At 46.3% G+C, this 22355-nt stretch overlaps 1 protein-coding gene across 2 annotated transcripts in view; it reads right to left on the bottom strand.

Annotated features, from left to right (window-relative positions):
- The window catches only part of LOC137421242 (polyadenylate-binding protein 2), a 28933-nt gene that overhangs the window by 1067 nt on the left and 5511 nt on the right, over positions 1–22355 (bottom strand). For both annotated transcript variants that reach the window (XM_068107108.2, XM_068107109.2), the window contains exons 3-6: positions 17147–17255; positions 15223–15290; positions 7711–7817; positions 952–1039 (exon numbers count right to left, since the gene is read on the bottom strand). In XM_068107108.2, coding sequence (XP_067963209.2) covers positions 952–1039; positions 7711–7817; positions 15223–15290; positions 17147–17255 — 372 coding nt within the window. The remainder of the gene's footprint in view (positions 1–951; positions 1040–7710; positions 7818–15222; positions 15291–17146; positions 17256–22355) is intronic.

Genomic DNA, 22355 nt, shown 5'->3' with positions numbered 1-22355 from the left:
TGTGATATCACATCAAAAATCCATTTTTCAAATGACTTCCATCTCCAATAGATATGGAACAGCACCTTGCGTCATGGGTACCCCTGCTCCTCACCCCCCCCCCCCCCCCCAGCCAACCTTGCATGATGGTGCACCCCTGTCCCTTGCATTGTATCCCCCTACCCCACCTTGCATGATGGGTGCGCCCCTGTCCCGTACCTTGTATCGTGGCCCCCTACCCCACCTTGCATGATGGGTGTGGCCCTGTCCCTTGCCTTGTATCGTGGCCCCCTACCCCACCTTGCATGATGGGTGCGCCCCTGTCCCTTGCATTGTGGCCCCTCCCACACTTTACATTGTGGGTGCCCCCTAGCTTGCATAGGTTGGCCCCTGCCGTGCATCATGGGTGCCCCTGGCCCCTGCTATGCATTTTGGCAACCCCGCACACTACATTATAGCAAGTTCTCTTCCCAAAGCCGTGTGGCTAACGCTTTCAAAACGTCATCTGTACCACATGCAATTCAAGTGTTAAATTCAAATTCTTAGCTATTTTGCTGTTTAGTCCATCTTCCATATTTTTTACCCCGTTTTATTATTCCTTTTGATTTGTTTTTCATGACGTTTGAACTTCCGGTGTAATCAAAGAGGAATTTCCAGGGATACGGGACAATAAGGATGATTATTAATTGCACCCACCTCTACGGATGTTTGGAAGATGTAAATAACGTAGAAGTTACTATCACAATGATAATCTTGCCAACATAACATTTATCGAGTACGAACTATTAATGTCAAAGAATTGGCAACAAAAACATTTCATGTTTTTTCATGCTCAGGGGTACACCTATCTAGGATTAATGCAAGTTCTTGTACTCCAGCAAACCTTTCCTAAAAGGAGTGATATTTTCCTTGCATTTGTTTTGAGAACAGTGAAGTTGCTTTGTTAAAATAACAGTAAGATGTGCTGCTTACCTTGATCTGCCTGCCTCGGAAAAGCGAGTCGTCCAGAGCCATGGCTGTCTGCACCGAGTCTTTCTCTGCAAATTCAATGTATGCATACCTGCGGCATGCGATATGCAAATCTTCAGCATCAATGGAAACAAAGGTTCATCTGCTTTTGCAACACAAGTATATGTTTAGGAATGAGGGCTAATCAATTTTTCCATAACATTTTCATTGTGAGAATTGGCCAATAATTTCAAAATTACATGCAGGAAAGGGGTGTGGCCAGGTGGAGGGAGGGGAGTTGAAGGGAGGAAGGGGTGGGGATAAATGGCAAGAGGTTGACCAGCATGTTGACCGACTTGGATTAAAGTTTTGGGATTGAATATGTGCGAATCCAAACAGTCCATATATTAACTCGGGTCATTCCATTGCTTCAAAAAGGGGACCAAAAAAACAACAACAACCACGGTCCCCGAAAAAGGCCAACCCCCGCTTGCGGGGAAAAATGGCCTCTAAAGGTGGTTTTTTTATTCCATGTATTTTTTTGGTTTGTTTGTTTACAAGTTGGCCATACATTCGTACACAATTTAGACCCAAAATCTATTATATCTTGTCGTTTGATAACTTTTCTATATAGTAATATCACAGGAAAAAAATATTAACGGAGAAAATATGAATAGAAATTACCCCCTTCCGACGAGAGAGCCAATCATAGAACAACGCCACATCATGTGATCATATCGGCCAATGAGCGGCCTTCCCGGTTAGCAGTTATGGTTACAGTTAGGGTTTGATTTAGGTTATGGTTACATGAGAATCATTCAAATTTGATATTTACTTCAGTCAAAATAACTCATTTCGGATGATTGGGATGGCGGGGGGTTCTATCTCAAAAAAGTCATTTGCAGCCAAAATGAATATCAAATTAGAATGAATTTCATCAAAAAACATCGAAAAACCACGATTTGATGTGAAAAACGATGATGGGAAACTTGTCAAAATTTACCCGTTCCGTATCAAGTCATCCAACTTTCCAAAAGCTACGGAGATACATTTGTTGGTGCATCTCCTCAGCATTAAGGCCTGACAGGAAGTTTGGGGGTTGTGGATGAAACCAAACCACACCCTTTGGGAGTTGAATTATTTTGTTGAATTATTGTACTCATTTAAAAATGTATTTGCAGAAACTATTGAATAAATATCTGAAATGGTCACCTGGGAACCTGTGTTAAAGTTGAGGTGGCATGGAATGACTAGGTTAACATTTAACCGATTACCATAATTACAGTCCTTTTGGAAAGATAAACAAGCGTTACGCCTAGTTCCCCCGTCGGTGAAGTGATGAGTTGACAAAGTGGAAGACGCCAGGCGGCCATCTTGGATTTTGACGTGGCGACCCAATTTTCAATAGCGTTCTTCCTTATGCCTAGATACACCCACACACCAGATTAGAAGTTGGTATTTCGCTTATTTTTCAAGATATTCTGCTCACAATGTTCAGACATACATTGCGGTGGCCATCTTGGATTTTGACGTGGCGACCCAATTTTCAATAGCGTTCTTCCGTATGCCGAGATACACCCACATTCCAGATTAGAAGTTGGTACTTCACTTATTTTTCAAGATATTCCGCTCACAAGGTTCAGACATACATGGCGTCAGACATACATGGCAGTGGCCATCTTGGATTTTGACGTGGGTTGCACCCACCACAACAACAACAACAACAACATGCATTTTAAGGCCCTTTTCCCTGCTAGAGCGGGGGTTAGCCTTGCGGTCCCCATGACGATCTTCTCCATCTTGCCCTATTTTCTGCATCGCTCCTTGTTAACCCCCTTGCCCGCATTTCTTCTTCCACCATCTTTGGCCAAGTCTTTCTCGGTCTTTCCCGTCCTCGACTTCCTTCCACATTCATTTCCATCACTCTTCTCAACTAATCACTTTCATCCTTCCTCAACACATGACCAAACCATCTCAACCTGTTCCTCTTCAAAACATCAATCACAGGCTCTATTCCCATCATTTTTCGCAATTCATCATTTGTCTTCCTCTCTCTCAACGATACTCTGCACGTCCATCGAACCATCCGCATTTCCACCCTTTCCAGCCTTCGTTGCTGCTCTACGTTCATTACCCATGTCTCGCTCCCATAAATCATAACACTTCTCACAGATGCAGCATACACCTTTCCCTTCAGCTTCAACGACACTCCCCTCCTCATCAGCACGCCACTCAGTTCCCGAAACTTCTTCCATGCACATCTCACTCGAGCAACCGTTGCCGAGTCTGATCCACCTTCTCCATTCAGCATGTCTCCGAGGTAGCAAAATGTTTTCACACCTTCCAGCTTCACGCCGTCTCCAAGATCCAACTCAACATTTCCTCCATCTGCAGCTCCCTCTGTGCACACCTTACATTTGAATGTAGCTGCCACACTGGTTAATGACCCTCTCAGACCACTACATTTTTGATGAACCCACTCAGTGCACATTGTACATTGAATGGAGTTCACTCCGACACCCTTCCTGCACACAGCACAGGGCCACTTCCCAGTTCTTTCCACCTCACCACATGCTTTACCACTTGCCATCACCTTCGTCTTTCCGATATTCACCTTCAGACCTTTTGTCTCAATACATTCCTTGCACTTGTTCATCTTTTCCTTCAGTCCATCCATACTTTCCGCAATCAACACCAGATCATCTGCATACGACAACTCCCACGGTAAACCATCCTTTACGTTCTGAGCCAGCACCTCCATCACAGCGACAAATAGTAGTGGACTTAGTACCGACCCCTGCTGCACTCCCACCTTCACCTCAAACTCACCACTGTTCCTGTCCTTCGTCCTTACAGCTGTGCGCGCTCTTTTGTACATTGCCATCACTACTCTGATCAACCATTCCTCCACTCTTAACTTCCTCATTGCCCATGTCAATACTTTGCGTGGAACCCTATCGAATGCTTTCTCCAGATCAACAAACCCAACAAACAACTTCTTCCTCTTCTCCATGTACTTCTCCTGCAACTGCCTCACAATAAAAATCGCGTCTGTCGTTCCTCTTCCTGGCATAAATCCAAACTGTATTTCGTCGATCTTCACTTTCTTCCTTATCTCCTCTCCAACACCCTTTCCAATACCTTCATTCCATGCTCCAATAACTTTATCGCTCGGTACGAGCCACACTCCAGAGGGTCACCTTTCCCCTTGTATAGAGGGACGAGGGTACTCAGTTCCCAATCCACTGGAATGCGGCCTTCTTTCACCGCCAGATTACAGATCTCTGTCATTCTCTTCACACCCCAACTTCCTGCTGCCTTCAACATATCTCCCACAACTCCCGTCGGCCCTCCCGCTTTTCTACTCTTCATTGCTTTTATCGCTTCCTCAACTTCCTTCTCAGTTATCTTCTCTGCCGGTCCTAAAACTGGGTTACTCTCTATGTTGCCATCCCATTCATTCTCTGTATTCAACAGCATTTCCATATATCTTTTCCATCTTCCTTTAATTCCATCTGGGTCCACAACGATTTGTCCCACTTCATCCTTCAAGCAACTCACCCCCATCACATCACACCTCTCTTTCACTATCTGCTTTGCAATCCTGAATACTGCTCTCTGACCCTCTTCCGAATCCAAGCGTTCTCTGAACATTTTCCTACATGCCTCCTGCGCCTTTGCTACCTCTTTCTTTGCAGCCTTCTTGGCTGCCTTATAACTTTAATGCTCTGCTGTTTCTGCTCCCGTACCCTTCGCCTTCTGCCACTCCTTAAACTTCTTCCTCTTCTCGTCAATCCTCTTTCCAACTTCATCATCCCACCACCATGTTTCCGAGTGCCTCGGTGGTCCTTTTGTCCATCCACATACCTCAACAACGGCTCCCAACAGACTAGCTTTCATTGACATCCAACCACTTTCAAGCTCAACCACATCCTCTACCCTACTCGGCCTCTCTTTTAATGCCTCCCTTACTGTGACCTCTTTCAACCCCCACACCTTCATTCTCGGTTGGTACTTCACCCGCTGAGCTCTCCTCGCACCTTTCACCCTTATGTCGCAGACAACCAAGTGGTGCTGTGAAACAGCCTCCTCCCCCGGGATCACCTTTGTGTCCCAGAGGTGCCCCCTATCTTGCCTACGCACCATCAGGTCGTCAACGGTTGTCGTCGACCCACCTGACGTGTATGTAACAAGCTTATTATCCTCTTTCTGGAACTGAGTATTACAAATCAACAAATCAGCTCCATCAGCAAACTCCAAAATCCTCTCACCTTCTCCATTTCTCACACCATATCCGTAACCCCCATGAACTCCCTCAAAACCATCCATACTCCTTCCCATATGTCCATTTAGGTCTCCTCCTACCACAACAACTTCCTCATCTTTCACGTTTTCCATCAGCTTCTCTATCGCACACCAGAACTTGTCCTTCTCTTCATCGCTCCGACCAACCTGCGGAGCATATCCCGAGATGACGTTCACCAAGAGCTTTCCAATCATCATTTTCACCATCATCAACCTATCACTCACTCTCGTCACACTCACCACACTGTCTACAAACTCCTCAGAAAACAGGACACCAACACCATTCACGCCCTCCAGGCACCCTTGCCACACAAACTTGTATTTCTGTCCCTGCCTACCCTTCACCATTCTCACACCACTTCCCTTCCATCTCATCTCTTGCACACAACACATGTCCACTCTTCTTCTGACCAATACTTCCACCACTTCTCCTGATCTCCCTGTCATTGTCCCTACATTCCATGTCCCAAACCTCAGAAACCGATCTCCACTTCAGGCTGTACCCTGCCCATATGTAGTTGTAATTGTCATGGTTCCCTTTTTGAGGCAATGTTTTTATGGCCGGATGCCCTTCCTGACGCCAACCCTCTTAGTCGTCTCTTACGACACGCAGGGATACGGTGTACCTATTCTAATCCAGGGTACACACTGGGAAACGTTTAAAACATGGAAATTCTGGGGGGGGGGGGGGGGGGGCATCACGGCTGCGGGGGCCCCGTCAGCACCACGCCACGTTTGCCCGGTCAGCACCACGGCGGCCCGGTCAGCACCACACCCTTGGAAAGGACTTCGATGCACGTCGGCCCAGAGCCTGGCGCGACGTCCAAGGACATCAGCACGTCATCCGAAAACAGCTCCGGTTGGTGCGAACCACTCGGTCAATGGCGCGAACCAGGTCCCGACACGCCCTTGCTCGCTTGGCCCCGATGAAGGCCTCGCTGGGTGTTCTCCAAACAGGCGCAGAATCGCCCAAGCCGCGCTGGATTTCGGCGGCGGAAAGCAGCCACGAAGCGACGATATTCGGTCGGGCTTTTCGTTGAATCTATGCTGCTGAATATCACACACGTCGGCCCGGTCGGCCCAGAGCCCGGCGCGAAGTCCAAGGACATCAGCACGTTATCCGAAAACAGCTCCGAAAAACTCTTCTTCTGAGCTGCTCTTGAACCTCGTCAGGAATCGTCCCGGTTCGTCTCAGGCCTCCACGTCCTAGCGCAGGAAACTGCAGGCTGCACTGCCCATGGGCGGGAACCCACACACCAAATTAGAATTCGGTCCTTCGCTTATGCATGCACGCACACACACAGGGATTGAGGGGAAAACCATAGTCCCCCTTTCGCTCCGCGATGCGAAGGGGGACAATAATTAATTTTGCAATTTGTTTGAGGTTTGGCCTTTTTCATGGTACTGGATCATAACATGGATCAACTCGTACCCATCCATCCCAACTCTATTCCTCATCTGCAGCAATTTTGACAGTCATCAGACCAGCTGGATGAGCCAAGGCATTGCAACTGAGGCGGTCGGTGACTGTGGTTCTGAACCAGTCTGTAAACTTCCCAGCCTGGATTTCTGCAACTCGTCCCCATTCCCCCATGCACCTTGGAACAGCCATATATCCAACCTCTCCTGCTCCTACTCTACACCTCTCTTGGCTCCTCTGACGTATTTTCAAAGCTCACATCTCTGGCTACTGTGAGGGAGCCACTTCAACTTACTGCACACCTCTACTCCTTGGATCCTCTTTTCTCCTGTTTGTGGAACTGCCTTGTATAGGTGGTTCAATCGTACTCTTCCCTCCACAGTTTCAAGGAAATAGTGCAGCAGCATCTCCAGTCACCCCCCATCCCTACTCTTGATCTTTTCTATCCCCATTAACCTTACCTAACCCAACCCAACACTCTTACTTGCAGGTTACAAAGCCTTCTTCCCACCTCTTTCCTGTTCATGAATTATTACCTCAGCCATGTAAGGTGGGCGGAGGTCATGTTTTAACCCCTGTCTGTTTCTTTGTCTATCTGTCTGTCTGATCAACAGACCAAAACAGGGACAGATTCGAATGAAACTAGATTGATGAGTTGAGTAGGTGACACGAACAAGCCGATTAGATTTTAGTTGAGGTCCGGATTCAGATCTGGCCTATCGGTGGGATGCAAAACAAACTGTTCAGCCTGGTGGAGGTATGCACTCCACTGAATGCCGTTTCAGTTTTGTTCATTGTCAAAATGTGGCCCCTCCAGCCAGTACGTTGCCTTTTTTTAACCTGTCACCTCCCTCTGAGCCAAAATTCTGGGCATAAAATTAAATCCTGTACGTTAGAGGCTTTACTTATACATGTTTACTTTCCTTGCTGAAGGCTTTTAATCACCTTTGCCTCCCTTGCTGGAGGCATAAACTGCAAGCCATTTCAAAATGAGGAAGAAACACGCAAAACCCACAACATGACGTCAACCACAAACTTCAAAAAACAATGCAACTTGCCCTTTTGGGTGACCAGAGAACTTGTCACAGAGGATCGTGACTCTATTGATGGAGCCACAGCCATGGAAATGAGACTCCAACTCCTGAGCTGTTGCTTGATAATCAACCTGGTAGAACATTCCATACAATGTCATTCATTAAAAGAAAATAAATAAACCGACAACTGCACAAAATGCCATTTCATAAAAATATACCACTTTCTAAATGCTCAAAACCAATAAATTGTTCAATGAGAATCTTGATTTTTGACACTAACACCATAAACACAAGTCAATATATTCCTAACATGTCAGATTAGGATTCAAATTTGCAATCTAGTTTGAAGTACTAGTTTTGCCAATTGTAAAATGTACTATGTAACTTAATGCGACTTGCCTTGGCGAAATCAGTCAGAAGTCACAATCTCTCGATATATCGACGTTTCCTAACTCTTCAGGAAACGAGTGTAAAAATAATACCAAATATAGAGTCGCACATACAGGGGTGTGCGAAGTTTCACCCCGCCTCATACATATGGGCATGGGGGTGGGTAGCCAAACTGTGATTGGCCGAATTTGAAGCCGCACGCAGGATACAAAGACCCGCACTTCCCCCATTGCCATCCTGCTGATCTATCAGCCCAATCAATGGTTGGAAGAGATTTCCCCCGTGCTCTTGATGAAATAAAGTTTACTTGATCTCAAGATTACAACAACAACAACAACAACAACATGCATTTTAAGGCCATTTTCCCTGCTAGAGCGGGGGTTAGCCTTGCGGTCCCCATGACAATCTTCTCCATTTTGCCCTATTTTCTGCATCTCTCCTTGTTAACCCCCTTGCCCGCATTTCTTCTTCCACCATCTTTAGCCAAGTCTTTCTCGGTCTTCCCCGTCCTCTACTTCCTTCTACATTCATTTCCATCACCCTTCTCAACCAGTCACTTTCATCCTTCAACACATGACCAAACCATCTCAACCTGTTCCTCTTCACAGCATCAATCACAGGCTCTATTCCCATCATCTTTCGCAATTCATCATTTGTCTTCCTCTCTCTCAACGATACTCCGCACATCCGTCGAACCATTCGCATTCCCACCCTTTCCAACCTTCGTTGCTGCTCTACGTTCATTACCCATGTCTCGCTCCCATAAATCATAACACTTCTCACACATGCAGCATACACCTTTCCCTTCAGCTTCAGTGACACTTCCCTCCTCATCAGCACGCCACTCAGTTCCCGAAACTTCTTCCATGCACATCTCACTCTAGCAACCGTTGCCGAGTCTGATCCACCTTCTCCATTCAGCATGTCTCCGAGGTAGCAAAAAAAAAACACACACACACACACACACACACACACACACACACACACACACACACACACACACACACACACACACACACACACACACACACACACACACACACACACACACACACACACACACACACACACACACACACACACACACACACACACACACACACACACACACACACACACACCTTACCTGTATTCATCAAGAATAATTTCTTTTTTTTGTTATTCTGACTGATTAACCGAGGTCGAAATTATGGCAAAATAAAATATATGATGTAAAAACCCAGCCACCAGGCCGGAAGTCCAAGGGAAGCGGTGTATTGGGGACACGTCTGATCTGAGGCTGGCAGTTTGGCTTTCCCATCCAGTTTTGGATAAATTTGTGTTGACTATCAAATTCCGCCATGTTCCTTATATAAAGCTACCCTAAGAAACATTAGTAAGGTACCTGTATTCATCAGTGCTAATCTTTTTTGTTACTTTGACTTAATTAATAAACCAAGATAAGCGGTGTATTGGGGGTACGTCTGCTCTGTATGGCTGGCAGTATGACTTTCTCGTCCACAGTTTTTGGTAGTTGTCTTTGACGTCCAGCTCTATCTGGTCATTTAAAATAAATATAAATTTGCGTTCAGTTCCTTTTTATTTAAATACGTGTTGGGTTTTAACTTCTAATTACCTCCACCACCAAATGTGGATGGAGGTTACGTTTTCACCCCTGTCTGTCTGTTTGTCCGTTTGTGAACAAAATATCCCAAAAAGTTGTGGACGGATTTGGACGAAATTAAGAAAAATTTCGTATGTGACAGGGACGAAATGATTCGATTTTGTCGAAGATCCGGATTCGATACTAGAATTTTTAAAGCTATTCTTCACCAATGGGAGATAGGGCCAAAAACAATACATAGCAGGATATCTCAAAAGGTTGTGGATGGATTTGGACGAAACTTGGTGGAGAGGTTGTGTGTGGGACAAGGACATTTCGATTTGATTTTGGTGAAGATCTGAATTTGGATTTTGATATGACTTATTTAATTTTTAAAGTGATTCTTCACCATCGGGAGATAGGGCCAAAAACAATACATAGCAGGATATCTCAAAAAGTTGTGGACGGATTTGGACGAAACTTGTTGGACAGGTTGTGTGTGTGATAAGGAAGAATAGATTCAATTTTGGTGAAGATCCGGATCCAGCTCGTATTTTTAAAGTGATTCTTCACCATTGAGTGATATAGCCAACCAGGTGGAGGTATGCTCTCCACTGAGTGCCGTTCTAGTTTACAGTATATATTCAGTCAGAGCACAAAATATATTTGGCCGACCTCCCCCACCATTCCCCTCATGCCCCCTTTCACCACCCACTCCCCATAACCCTCGATCCACCATCACCCACACCAACCCACACCCACCATTCCCCCCACCCCCCTTCCCTCACTCCCGGAGAAAGCAGAAATGGTCAAAGATGCTTATGCCTCTGATCCACGCTAGTACTAATAATATATGTCCACAACTATCCTTGGCCATGTTGTGGAATGTCAGCCAAGACCCTCACTCTGCCTCGGCCAAACTAATGAAGATGTGTCAAAATAATTTCTGACGTTCCGCAAACATGATACAAGGATACTGAATACAAGCGAAATGCAATCATTTCCTGGATTGCTTATCAGATAAATAGATTTTTTTTTTGCCCAATAACCCTTATAAATCGTGAAAATACCCAATGTTAATGACGATGAATGGCAGGCAATAAAATTTGCACAGACGTTTAAGTAACAAAAACTGCAAACACCTGAATCTAGCCACTTCTAACCATGACGTTGATCATTTTGCCCACACACACACAATAATAATTCGGCTCAGGCCGAGAAATACGAGGTCGATTATAATATATTCCTGATGCATGAAATACCTGCAACCCATGCCGACAGACTTTTTGGAATGCTGGTCACATTTTCATCATGTAACTTTGTTATAAAATTCTCCACAGGAAGGAGCTCATATGTTGAAAGTTTTGTGTTAATCGCTCAAGCGGTTTCAGAGTAAACAAATTTGAAAGGCAACTCAACGGGCACACAGTAGAGAGCATACCTCCGCCAGGCTAAACAGTTTACATTTTGTATCCCACTGATATCTGGATTTATAACAGAACCAAAATTGAATTGGCTTGTTCTCGTCACCTAATCCACCAAGTTGTGTCAGAACTCGTCCACAACTTTTTGAAATATTGTGCTGTAGACCGTCCTTGGCCCACAACGTTGAGATATCGTGCTATACTGTACTGCATATATGGTTTTGGTCCCGTCTCTCAATGGTGAAGAATTACTCGATTCGCGTATCTGAAACTTCACCAAAATCGAATCAATTAGTCCTTGTCACACACCCAACCTGTCCACCAAGTTTTACCCAAATACGTCCACAACGTTTAGAGATATCCTGCCCACAGACAAACAGATATGGGTGAAAACATAACCTCCATCCATCCGCCTTCGGTGACGAAGGTAAAAATTTACTTGTGGCGGCCTACCATGATGAAATAGTTGTCATGCGTTTTTATGTATTTATTATCACAAGTAGTCGGCCTCCACAACCATCCATGACCACGTTGTGGAACTTCAGAAGACGCCCTCACTTTTCCTTTTCCTGCCTTTTACCTTTACTACCTCCACCACAAAAGGCTATGTTTTCACCCCTGTCTGTCTGCAAATAGGATATCTCTAAAAAATGTGGACGGATTCGGGCAAAATTTGGTGGAGAGGCTGGGTTTGCGACATGAACAGGATTGTTAGATTTTGGTGAAGATCAAGCCAATATCTCAGTTATGGACAGATTAGAGTTGTGAGTTGGGAGTGTGAAAGGGACGAATGGATGCGATTTTGGTGAAGATCCGGATATGGTAATCTTTTTAATTTACAAAGCGATTCTTCACAATTGAGAGATGGGGCCAAAAGCGATATATAGCATGATATTTCAAAAGGTTGTGGATGGATTCGGCCAAAACGTGTTGGACAGGTTAGGAGCGAGAAAAGGATGGATGGATTTGGACAAAACTTGTTGGCTAGGTGACAAAAGCAAGCCGGTTACACTTTGGTTCAGGTCCGGATCCATATCCGGATTATCTGTGGGATACCACAACCACAACCACAACCACACACACACACACACACACACACACACACACACACACACACACACACACACACACACACACACACACACACACACACACACACACACACACACACACACACACACACACACACACACACACACACACACACACACACACACACACACACACACACACACACACACACACACACACACACACACACACACACACACACACACACACACACACACACACACACACACACACACACACACACACACACACACACACACCATGCATTTTAAGGCCATTTTCCCTGTCAGAGCGGGGGTTAGCCTTGCGGTCCCCATGACAATCTTCTCCATTTTGCCCTATTTTCTGCATCTCTCCTTGTTAACCCCCTTGCCCGCATTTCTTCTTCCACCATCTTTAGCCAAGTCTTTCTCGGTCTTCCCCGTCCTCTACTTCCTTCTACATTCATTTCCATCACTCTTCTCACCCAGTCACTTTCATCCTTCCTCAACACATGACCAAACCATCTCAACCTGTTCCTCTTCACAGCATCAATCACAGGCTCTATTCCCATCATCTTTCACAATTCATCATTTGTCTTCCTCTCTCTCAACGACACTCCACACATCCACCTAACCATTCGCATTCCCACCCTTTCCAGCCTTCGTTGCTGCTCTACGTTCATTACCCATGTCTCGCTCCCATAAATCATAACACTTCTCACACATGCAGCATGCACCTTTCCCTTCATCTTCAACGACACACCCCTCATCAGCACGCCACTCAGTTCCCGAAACTTCTTCCATGCACATCTCACTCCAGCAACCGTTGCCGAGTCTGATCCACCTTCTCCATTCAGCATGTCTCCGATGGAGCAAAATGTTTTCACACCTTCCAGCTTCACGCCGTCTCCAAGATCCAACTCAACATTTCCTCCATCTGCAGCTCCCTCTGTGCACACCTTACATTTGAATGTAGCTGCCACACTGGTTAATGACCCTCTCAGACCACTACATTTTTGATGAACCCACTCAGCGCACATTGTACATTGAATGGAGTTCACTCCGACACCCTTCCTACACACAGCACAGGGCCACTTCGCAGTTCTTTCCACCTCACCACATGCTTTACCACTTGCCATCACCTTCGTCTTTCCGATATTCACCTTCAGACCTTTTGTCTCCATACATTCCTTCCACTTGTTCATCTTTTCCTTCAGTCCATCCATACTTTCCGCAATCAACACCAGATCATCTGCATACAACAACTCCCACGGTAAACCCTCCTTTACGTTCTGAGCCAGCACCTCCATCACAGCTACAAATAGTAGTGGACTTAGTACCGACCCCTGATGAACTCCCACCTTCACCTCAAACTCACCACTGTTCCCGTCCTTCGTCCTTACAGCTGTGCACGCTCTTTTGTACATTGCCATCACTACTCTGATCAACCATTCCTCCACTCCTAACTTCCTCAATGCCCATGTCAATACTTTGCGTGGAACCCTATCGAATGCTTTCTCCAGATCAACAAACCCAAGAAACAACTTCTTCCTCTTCTCCATGTACTTCTCCTGCAACTGCCTCACAATGAAAAGCGTGTCCGTCGTTCCTCTTCCTGGCATAAATCCAAACTGCATTTCATCGATCTTCACTTTCTTCCTTATCCTCCTCTCCAACACCCTTTCCAATACCTTCATTCCATGCTCCAATAACTTTATCACTCGGTACGAGGCACACTCCAGAGGGTCACCTTTCCCCTTGTATAGAGGGACGAGGGTACTCAGTTCCCAATCCACTGGAATGCGGCCTTCTTTCACCACCAGATTACAGTCTCGTCAATCCTCTTTCCAATTTCATTATCCCACCACCATGTTTCCGAGTGCCTCGGTGGTCCTTTTGTCCATCCACATACCTCACCAACGGCTCCCAACAGACTATCTTTCATTGACATCCAACCACTTTCAAGCTCAACCACTTTCAAGCTCAACCACATCAACCTCCACCCTACTCAGTCTCTCTTTTAATGCCTCCCTTACTGTCACCTCTTTCAACCTCCACACCTTCATTCTCGGTTGGTACTTCACCCACCGAGCTCTCCTCGCACCTTTCACCCTTATGTCGCAGACAACCAAGTGGTGCTGTGAAACAGCCTCCTCCCCCGGGATCACCTTTGTGTCCCAGAGGTGCCCTCTATCTCGCCTACGCACCATCAGGTAGTCAACGGTTGTCGTCGATCCACCTGACGTGTATGTAACAAGCTTATTATCCTCTTTCTGGAACTGAGCATTACAAATCAACAAATCAGCTCCATCAGCAAACTCCAAAATCCTTTCACCTTCTCCATTTCTCACACCATATCCGTAACCCCCATGAACTCCCTCAAAACCATCCATACTCCTTCCCACATGTCCATTTAGGTCTCCTCCTACCACAACAACTTCCTCATCTTTCACGTTTTCCATCAGCTTCTCTATCACACACCAGAACTTGTCCTTCTCTTCATTGCTCCGACCAACCTGCGGAGCATATCCCGAGATGACGTTCACCAAGAGCTTTCCAATCATCATTTTCACCATCATCAACCTATCACTCACTCTTGTCACACTCACCACACTGTCTACAAACTCCTCAGAAAACAGGACACCAACACCATTCACACCCTCCGGGCAGCCTTGCCACACAAACTTGTATTTCTGTCCCTGCCTACCCTTCACCATTCTCACACCACTTCCCTTCCATCTCGTCTCTTGCACACATATGTCCACTATCTGATACCGTGATCTGTGGGATACAAAATGTAAACTATTCAGCCTGGCAGATGCATGCGCTCTACCAAGTGCCGTTCTAGTTACATGAATGTAATACAAAACCTTTTTAAGTTTCATTATATCAATTCTGCAGGATAAATATCATGATCAGTTTTGGAGAAACACCACATGACGGAAGAATTTCATTTTTCATGATAAAACACCGAAGAGCCACTTCGTTTGGAGCTACAACCACCTCAATAACAACACATATAGCTTGTTATGTTGTTCCTGTTAACAAACTATAGCTTTTATAACAATCAAATGTCAACACTACATACATTTCCAACATATATGGATCTTCCATCAGCTTCCATCTTCTCTTCTATCGACATGATTACGGGACCAGCTGTAAAACACAAAGAAATTTTCAGAAGTAAAAGGCTTTTTATTCCCATCAAACCACAATCGTATCGTATTATCCAAGCGATGGCGGCGGAAAATGATAAATCCGTTCCGCTCAGCATAGCGATACTACCAAAATATCAATATACCAGGTCAAAGGGGGGTGAACTCGAGTCAAAATTTTCTTTTCCAAATTTGGAAAAGAGCACAAAACTTTCATATCGACCAGATTGTGATAGCATTCTCGATTATGTCGAGATGGGTCGGACACAAAATGGCCACCTCGATCATAAAGGTAAAAAAACTGAGGCTGAGATGGAGTCAGAAACTATTAATATCACCTACCTTCCATTGTCAACGAAAAAAACCCCGAACACGTGTACATGGGGTGATCGGGTTGTTTGTGGCCCAACCTACTTGTAGACATGTTAGGATGATGACAGTTATCGAATATAAATACCTATCCTTGCTATTATGATACATCTTGCTAATTCTGTATTTCTCCTCACAGATGTTCCAGAGCGTGGATTCAAAGTAGGGAACCTCCCTAAATTTAGTCAAAATGCAGAAATCGGAGATTCAAACTGTGAGTACCTGCACAAGAAAGGCTTACCTCCAACGCAAACAACGCAAATACATGTGGATATGGCAGCAACATTAGAGGACGATGCTCACTCGCTCCTTCATATTCCATGGTAAGGAACTGGGTAGCTGAGTTCTTGTGTGGCAAAACAAGATGAACACAGATCAGGTCGTCCTGTTGTGGTAGCAACGCGCGAAATGGTGGACCAGGTGCATGAAGTAGTGATGAAAGACGGATGTGCAACCATCAGGCACATAGCCGAGACATTGGGTGTCAGTTTTGGTTTGATTCAATCGATCCTCACAGACAAATGGGGCATGGCAAATGTGTGAGCACGGTGAGTTCCCCGAATATGGACCAGAAGAGAGCTTGTCCGGACATTTCCCATGAATTGTTGGATCGTTTTCATGCTGATTCAGACAACCTGCTCCTTCAAAGATCCTAACCTCTGATCATCAGTTTGGATTCCATCACGGTCACAACTCCAGACAAACGACCTCTCCATTGCTCGAGAAAACCCTCCATTTGTTATTCAGATGATTCCACATTATGACAGGTATCTATCTATAATTCCAGTAATCTCTGTTTGTACGTTTGTCTGTGACCGCTGTTTCTCGACAACCACGGGTCCGATATACTTTTAACTTGCCAGGTATATTGCTGGGGACCCGAGGATGTGCCTTTTCAAGGTTTCATATTAATCGGACAATTACTTACCGAGCTATGTCCAAAAAACGATTCAACCAATCAGAGAGCAGCGAACTATCGCGTGTGCCGAACGTGGCGGACACACTCTGCCTCGGATGGCACATTTGAGAGCGTATTCATTTATTTCACGTTTGCAAACTATGTTGGCGTTAAACTATGTTTTAAAACTAATAAAAACGAATTTGCGATTCATTCGCTTTCCTGCGCGTTTGTGCACGCGATGGCGATTTCTTTACCAAACTCCGGAAGCCGTTCGCTTTGGACCAAACCATTTCATGTAAATAGAGGGGGGGGATTGTCACCGTACTCGCAAGCCGTTCGCTTTGGACCAAACCATTTCATGTAAATAGAGGGGGGGGGGATATAATTTTAGATATAGATATAGTACGGGCATGCCCTAGTATTCGTAATTTAGGTACTTAGGCCCGAGCGTTCCCAGTATCAAATAAGCTACACATGAAAGCCAAAGTGACCCAGCACATACTCGGCAAATAAACTTGTGTGGACATCTTTGTGTACAAGACATTAAATATCCGGTCCCATAACAAAGCAGAATGCCCGATCCTTACTTGCAGGAGGACTGAGGTTCATCTGTTTCTCCACTTCATTTTGCATCTCTTTCAGTTTCTCTGCTTCCTCCTCCATCTCACGAACACGTGCTTTAATGGCTTCAAGCTCCTGTAGAACAAGCAAACGTAATCAACAGGTAAATTGGAACAAAGATACATATGATCTATAAGAGTTTGTTTGGTTGTTTACAGGATCTAAGTCCTGCAGTAGAGCTGCCACACATACACCTCACAGAAATGGACGTACAGATAAATACACAAAACACAACACAGGACTGTTAGACGACACAGACATAGCCCCAGAGCTTGGAGAAAGTGCTGCCACTTCCTGGAGGTACTCTGGGTACCCACGCCCGCTTGGGATGGGAAGGGCAGGGGGTCTTCTTTTTACCCCTCTCGTGACCCCCACTGTACAAAAGGCTTCTTTTTTTTACCTCCGCCATCTGCGATGGACTTATTCAACAGGTTGGGTGTTTGACATGGAAGAATTTAATTTTATGAGATTTTGGTGAAGATTTCAATCCAGGTAAGAGGATTTTTTTGAATTATTTAGTGATGTTTTACCATTGAGAGATGGGGCCAAAAACAATATATGTGGATGAGTCATGACAACGACAAGAAGAAGCCAATTCGATTTTGGAGTCCCAGATGCAGATCCAGCCTATCAGTGGGACACAAAACGTAAACTGTTCACCCTGGCGGAGGTATGCACTAGTTTTCGCATGTAACACCAAAATAACTCTCTCAATAAGAAAAGAAAGGAACCACCTGTAGAGGCCATTTTTCCCCGCAAAGCGGGGGTTGGCCTTGTTTGGCCTCAGTGGTCCCCTTTTTGAAGCAATGTTTTATGGCCGGATGCCCTTACTGCCGCCAACCCTGTTAGTCGCCTCTTGCGACACACAGGGAATTACCAGTGACCTTGTACTCCATTTGCCGACCTCGGAAGGATGACAGGCTGAGTCAACCACCCTGGCGTTAATTCAGCGATCGACCGGGATTCGAACCAAGGATCCCAAGCCGGCACCCTAACCGCTAAACCGACACCAGGCATGCACCTAGGTCTCTCAATAAAAAAAAAACCACCTTTAGAGGCCATTTTTCCCCGCAAGCGGGGGTTGGCCTTTTTCGGGAACTGTGGTTGTTGTTGTTTTTCGGTCCCCTTTTTGAAGCAATGTTTTTTTACGGCCGGATGCCCTTCCTGACGCCAACCCTTTTTGCCGCCTTTAACGACAAGCAGGGAATTACCAGTGAACTGGTACTCAATTTGCCGACCTCGGAAGGATGACAGGTTGAGTCAACCCCCCTGGCGTTAATTCAGCGATTGACCGGGATTCGAACCCAGGATCCTAGGATCCTAAGCCGGCACCCTAGCCGCTAGCCCAACACCAGGGACTGCACTGAACGTTGATCTCAATGCACGATCGTATTTCCCCTCCCGACACGTTGCATTCTCTCAGTTGTTTTGGTGGTTTCAATGCAATGCTGCCAAAATATTAAAATTGGGTAACAATATTAATGGTTTATCACAGTCATGTGCCGTACCGAACCGTACTGTACAGTGCTGTGCCGTGCCGTTCTGTGCAATGGAAAAGCGCCATTAGTGGGTCCAGAGCCAGACAAAACAGAAGGGGGGGGAAGACTGTCTGTCTCCCTGGAAGATTCCACGCCGTATCTTCACATCTGGACCTGGTTTTTTCTTCTTCTGGTGTTGTTTTTGCCTCTAGTCGAGGTATACAAGATGGCGGCTGTGCATGTGTGAGATCACGGAGCTCGCGACACGACCTTGCTTCCTTCTCACCACGGACTGAGAGCATGGTCATTGGATGCTCAAAAACGTTAATTCCAGGAATTGTACGGCTCCGGAAAGATACGAACGTTGATCTCGATTAACCCACACGAGGTTTTGGACAACTGCTGGGCTCTTGGAAGCTGAAGGCCGCATTGGGCTTGACGGTAGAGAATCGAAAGGAGGCCGTCTAATCTGCTCGCCTCACGCTTGTTGTGTCTTCGACGCGCGGTGTTCGACACCGCCATTTTGGACCACTTCCCGCATGAGTGGCGACCCCAGTTTCAACAGCCGCCAAGCTCCTGAAAGTACTCTTTGGGACGCCAAGCTAAGTGCCAGCTGAAGGGGTTTATTTTCATTTTATCTTTCCCTTGACGCCGAGGAGTTCTGGAAATCTCGCAAGATTGTGAAAGAAAACATCTGTCATTATTTACTTTTAACAATGCGTATAAAGCAAGTCGTATAAAGCATCGGGGCCTGGCGAAGCGTGCAGGCAGACGGAGGGCTTCCTCGCGCCGGAGCTTGGAGCCGCGTGTGGACGGTGGACAAGACGGCCAGATACCACATTTCCCCACACGAGGTTTTGGACAACTGCTGGGCTCTTGGAAGCTGAAGGCCGCATTGGACTTGACGGTAGAGAATCGAAAGGAGGCCGTCTAATCTGCTCGCCTCACGCTTGTTGTGTTTTCGACGCGCGGTGTTCTACACCGCCATTTTGGACCACTTCCCGCATGAGTGGCTACCCCAGTTTCAACAGCCGCCAAGCTCCTGAAAGTACTCTTTGGGACGCCAAGCTAAGTGCCGGCTGAAGGGGTTTATTTTCATTTTATCTTTCCCTTGACGCCGCCCCCCCCCCACCCCACCCCCCAGAATTTCCATGTTTTAAACGTTTCCCGGTGTGTACCCTGGATAAGAATAGGTACACCGTATCCCTGCGTGTCGTAAAAGACGACTAAGAGGGTTGGCGTCAGGAAGGGCATCCGGCCATAAAAACATTGCCTCAAAAAGGGAACCATGACAATTACAACTACATATGGGCAGGGTACAGCCTGAAGTGGAGATCGGTTTCTGAGGTTTGGGACATGGAATGTAGGGACAATGACAGGGAGATCAGGAGAAGTGGTGGAAGTATTGGTCAGAAGAAGAGTGGACATATGTTGTGTGCAAGAGACAAGATGGAAGGGAAGTGTTGTGAGAATGGTGAAGGGTAGGCAGGGACAGAAATACAAGTTTGTGTGGCAAGGGTGCCTGGAGGGCGTGAATGGTGTTGGTGTCCTGTTTTCTGAGGAGTTTGTAGACAGTGTGGTGAGTGTGACGAGAGTGAGTGATAGGTTGATGATGGTGAAAATTATGATTGGAAAGCTCTTGGTGAACGTCATCTCGGGATATGCTCCGCAGGTTTGTATACAAGATCGAGGCTCGTGAAAGAGCGAACATTAATCACACAGAAAGACAAACCGACACATAAAACATATAACATCGGGAGCGGTAGACAAGATGGGGAGAGAGGGGGAAGGACACAAACACAACATTTGAGAGCAGGGACCGAGAGACATGGAGACATCGAGAGATCTGAGAGAGGGCGAGGGCTTTGGGGGGGGAGGGCATGGGAAGGGGGCGGTGGGAGAGGTATAAAACATATGGACACTGCCAGGACTTCCAGGAAAGAAGTTGGAATTTCAAACAAGGTGGATCTGGGGTGAATTAGCGGGGGTAGAAAAGATCAAGGTTTTGGATGGGGGAAGATAAGAGATGGTGGTGAACAGCTGTTTTAAAGACCTGGAGGGAGGAGTGAGATTGAAGGGAGTGAGGGAGTTTGTTCCAGAGGCGGGAGAAAAGAGGAATGAAAGAGTGAAGGTGAGCAGAGAGCCGAGATTTCGGCAGTTTAACCATCAGAGGGTTGCTGGCAGATCTTGTGCGACCTGTAGGAATATTTGGGGGACAGAGCACAGAGAAAGCTGTGGGTGCAAGGCCGGAGAGGAGTCGGTAGAAGACAGAAAGACCACCTACCTGCCTGCGGTGAGTGAGTGAAAGGCCCTCAGAGATAGCTTCATCGCGGGAGATTCCAATAATTCTGAAAGCTTTGGTTTCAACAGCGTGAAGCCGAGCTAGGTGTGAGGCAGGAGCACCGGCCCATAGGGGAGAACAGTATTCCATTGAGCTGCGGATGAAAGCCTTGTATGTGGTGAGGAGCTCAGGTGAGCCGAGGAAGGACTTCGCACGACGGAGGATGCCCAGTCGGCGACTGGCTTTGGAGGCCAGCTTGGAAATGTGGTTTTCCCAAGAAAGATCATGGCAGATAGTGAGACCCAAAATCTTGAGCGACAGAACTTCTTGGAGATGATTGTTGACAAAGTAGATGGGAGGGTTGTCCAGTCGATCTTTTCGGAGAGACATAGTAAGAGTGTGAGATTTGTCAGGATTGAAAGACATGTTCCACTTGTTTGACCAGTCTGTGATTTTGTCCAGGTCTTCAGAGAGTGAGGAGGCAGCAGACTGCCGATCTGAGGGAAGAGGAATGGAGCGGCAGAGAGTGGAGTCATCAGCAAAGAGATAGAGATAGAGAGGTTGGTCGAAGCGATGAAGAAAAGGACAAGTTCTGGTGTGCGATAGAGAAGCTGATGGAAAACGTGAAAGATGAGGAAGTTGTTGTGGTAGGAGGAGACCTAAATGGACATGTGGGAAGGAGTATGGATGGTTTTGACGGAGTTCATGGGGGTTACGGATATGGTGTGAGAAATGGAGAAGGTGAAAGGATTTTGGAGTTTGCTGATGGAGCTGATTTGTTGATTTGTAATTCTCAGTTCCAGTAAGAGGATAATAAGCTTGTTACATACACGTCAGGTGGGTCGACGACAACCGTTGACTACCTGATGGTGCGTAGGCGAGATAGGGGGCACCTCCGGGACACAAAGGTGATCCCGGGGGAGGAGGCTGTTTCACAGCACCACTTGGTTGTCTGCGACGTAAGGGTGAAAGGTGCGAGGAGAGCTCGGCGGGTGAAGTACCAACCGAGAATGAAGGTGTGGAGGTTGAAAGAGGTGACAGTAAGGGAGGCATTAAAAGAGAGGCTGAGTAGGGTCGAGGATGATGTGGTTGAGCTTGAAAGTGGTTGGATGTTGATGAAAGCTAGTCTGTTGGGAGCCGTTGGTGAGGTATGTGGATGGACAAAAGGACCACCGAGGCACTCGGAAACATGGTGGTGGGATGATGAAGTTGGAAAGAGGATTGACGAGAAGAGGAAGAAGTTCAAGGAGTGGCAGAAGGCGAAAGGTACGGGAGCAGAAACAGCAGAGCATGAAAGTTATAAGGCAGCCAGGAAGGCTGCAAAGAAAGAGGTAGCAAAGGCGCAGGAGGCATGTAGGAAAATGTTCGGAGAACGCTTGGATTCGGAAGTGGGTCAGAAAGCAGTATTCAGGATTG

Source organism: Myxine glutinosa, chromosome 2 (assembly GCF_964187855.1).
Source record: "Myxine glutinosa chromosome 2, kmMyxGlut1.1, whole genome shotgun sequence".
Lineage (NCBI taxonomy): Eukaryota > Metazoa > Chordata > Myxini > Myxiniformes > Myxinidae > Myxine > Myxine glutinosa.
This window is presented reverse-complemented; position numbering and strand designations above follow the sequence as displayed.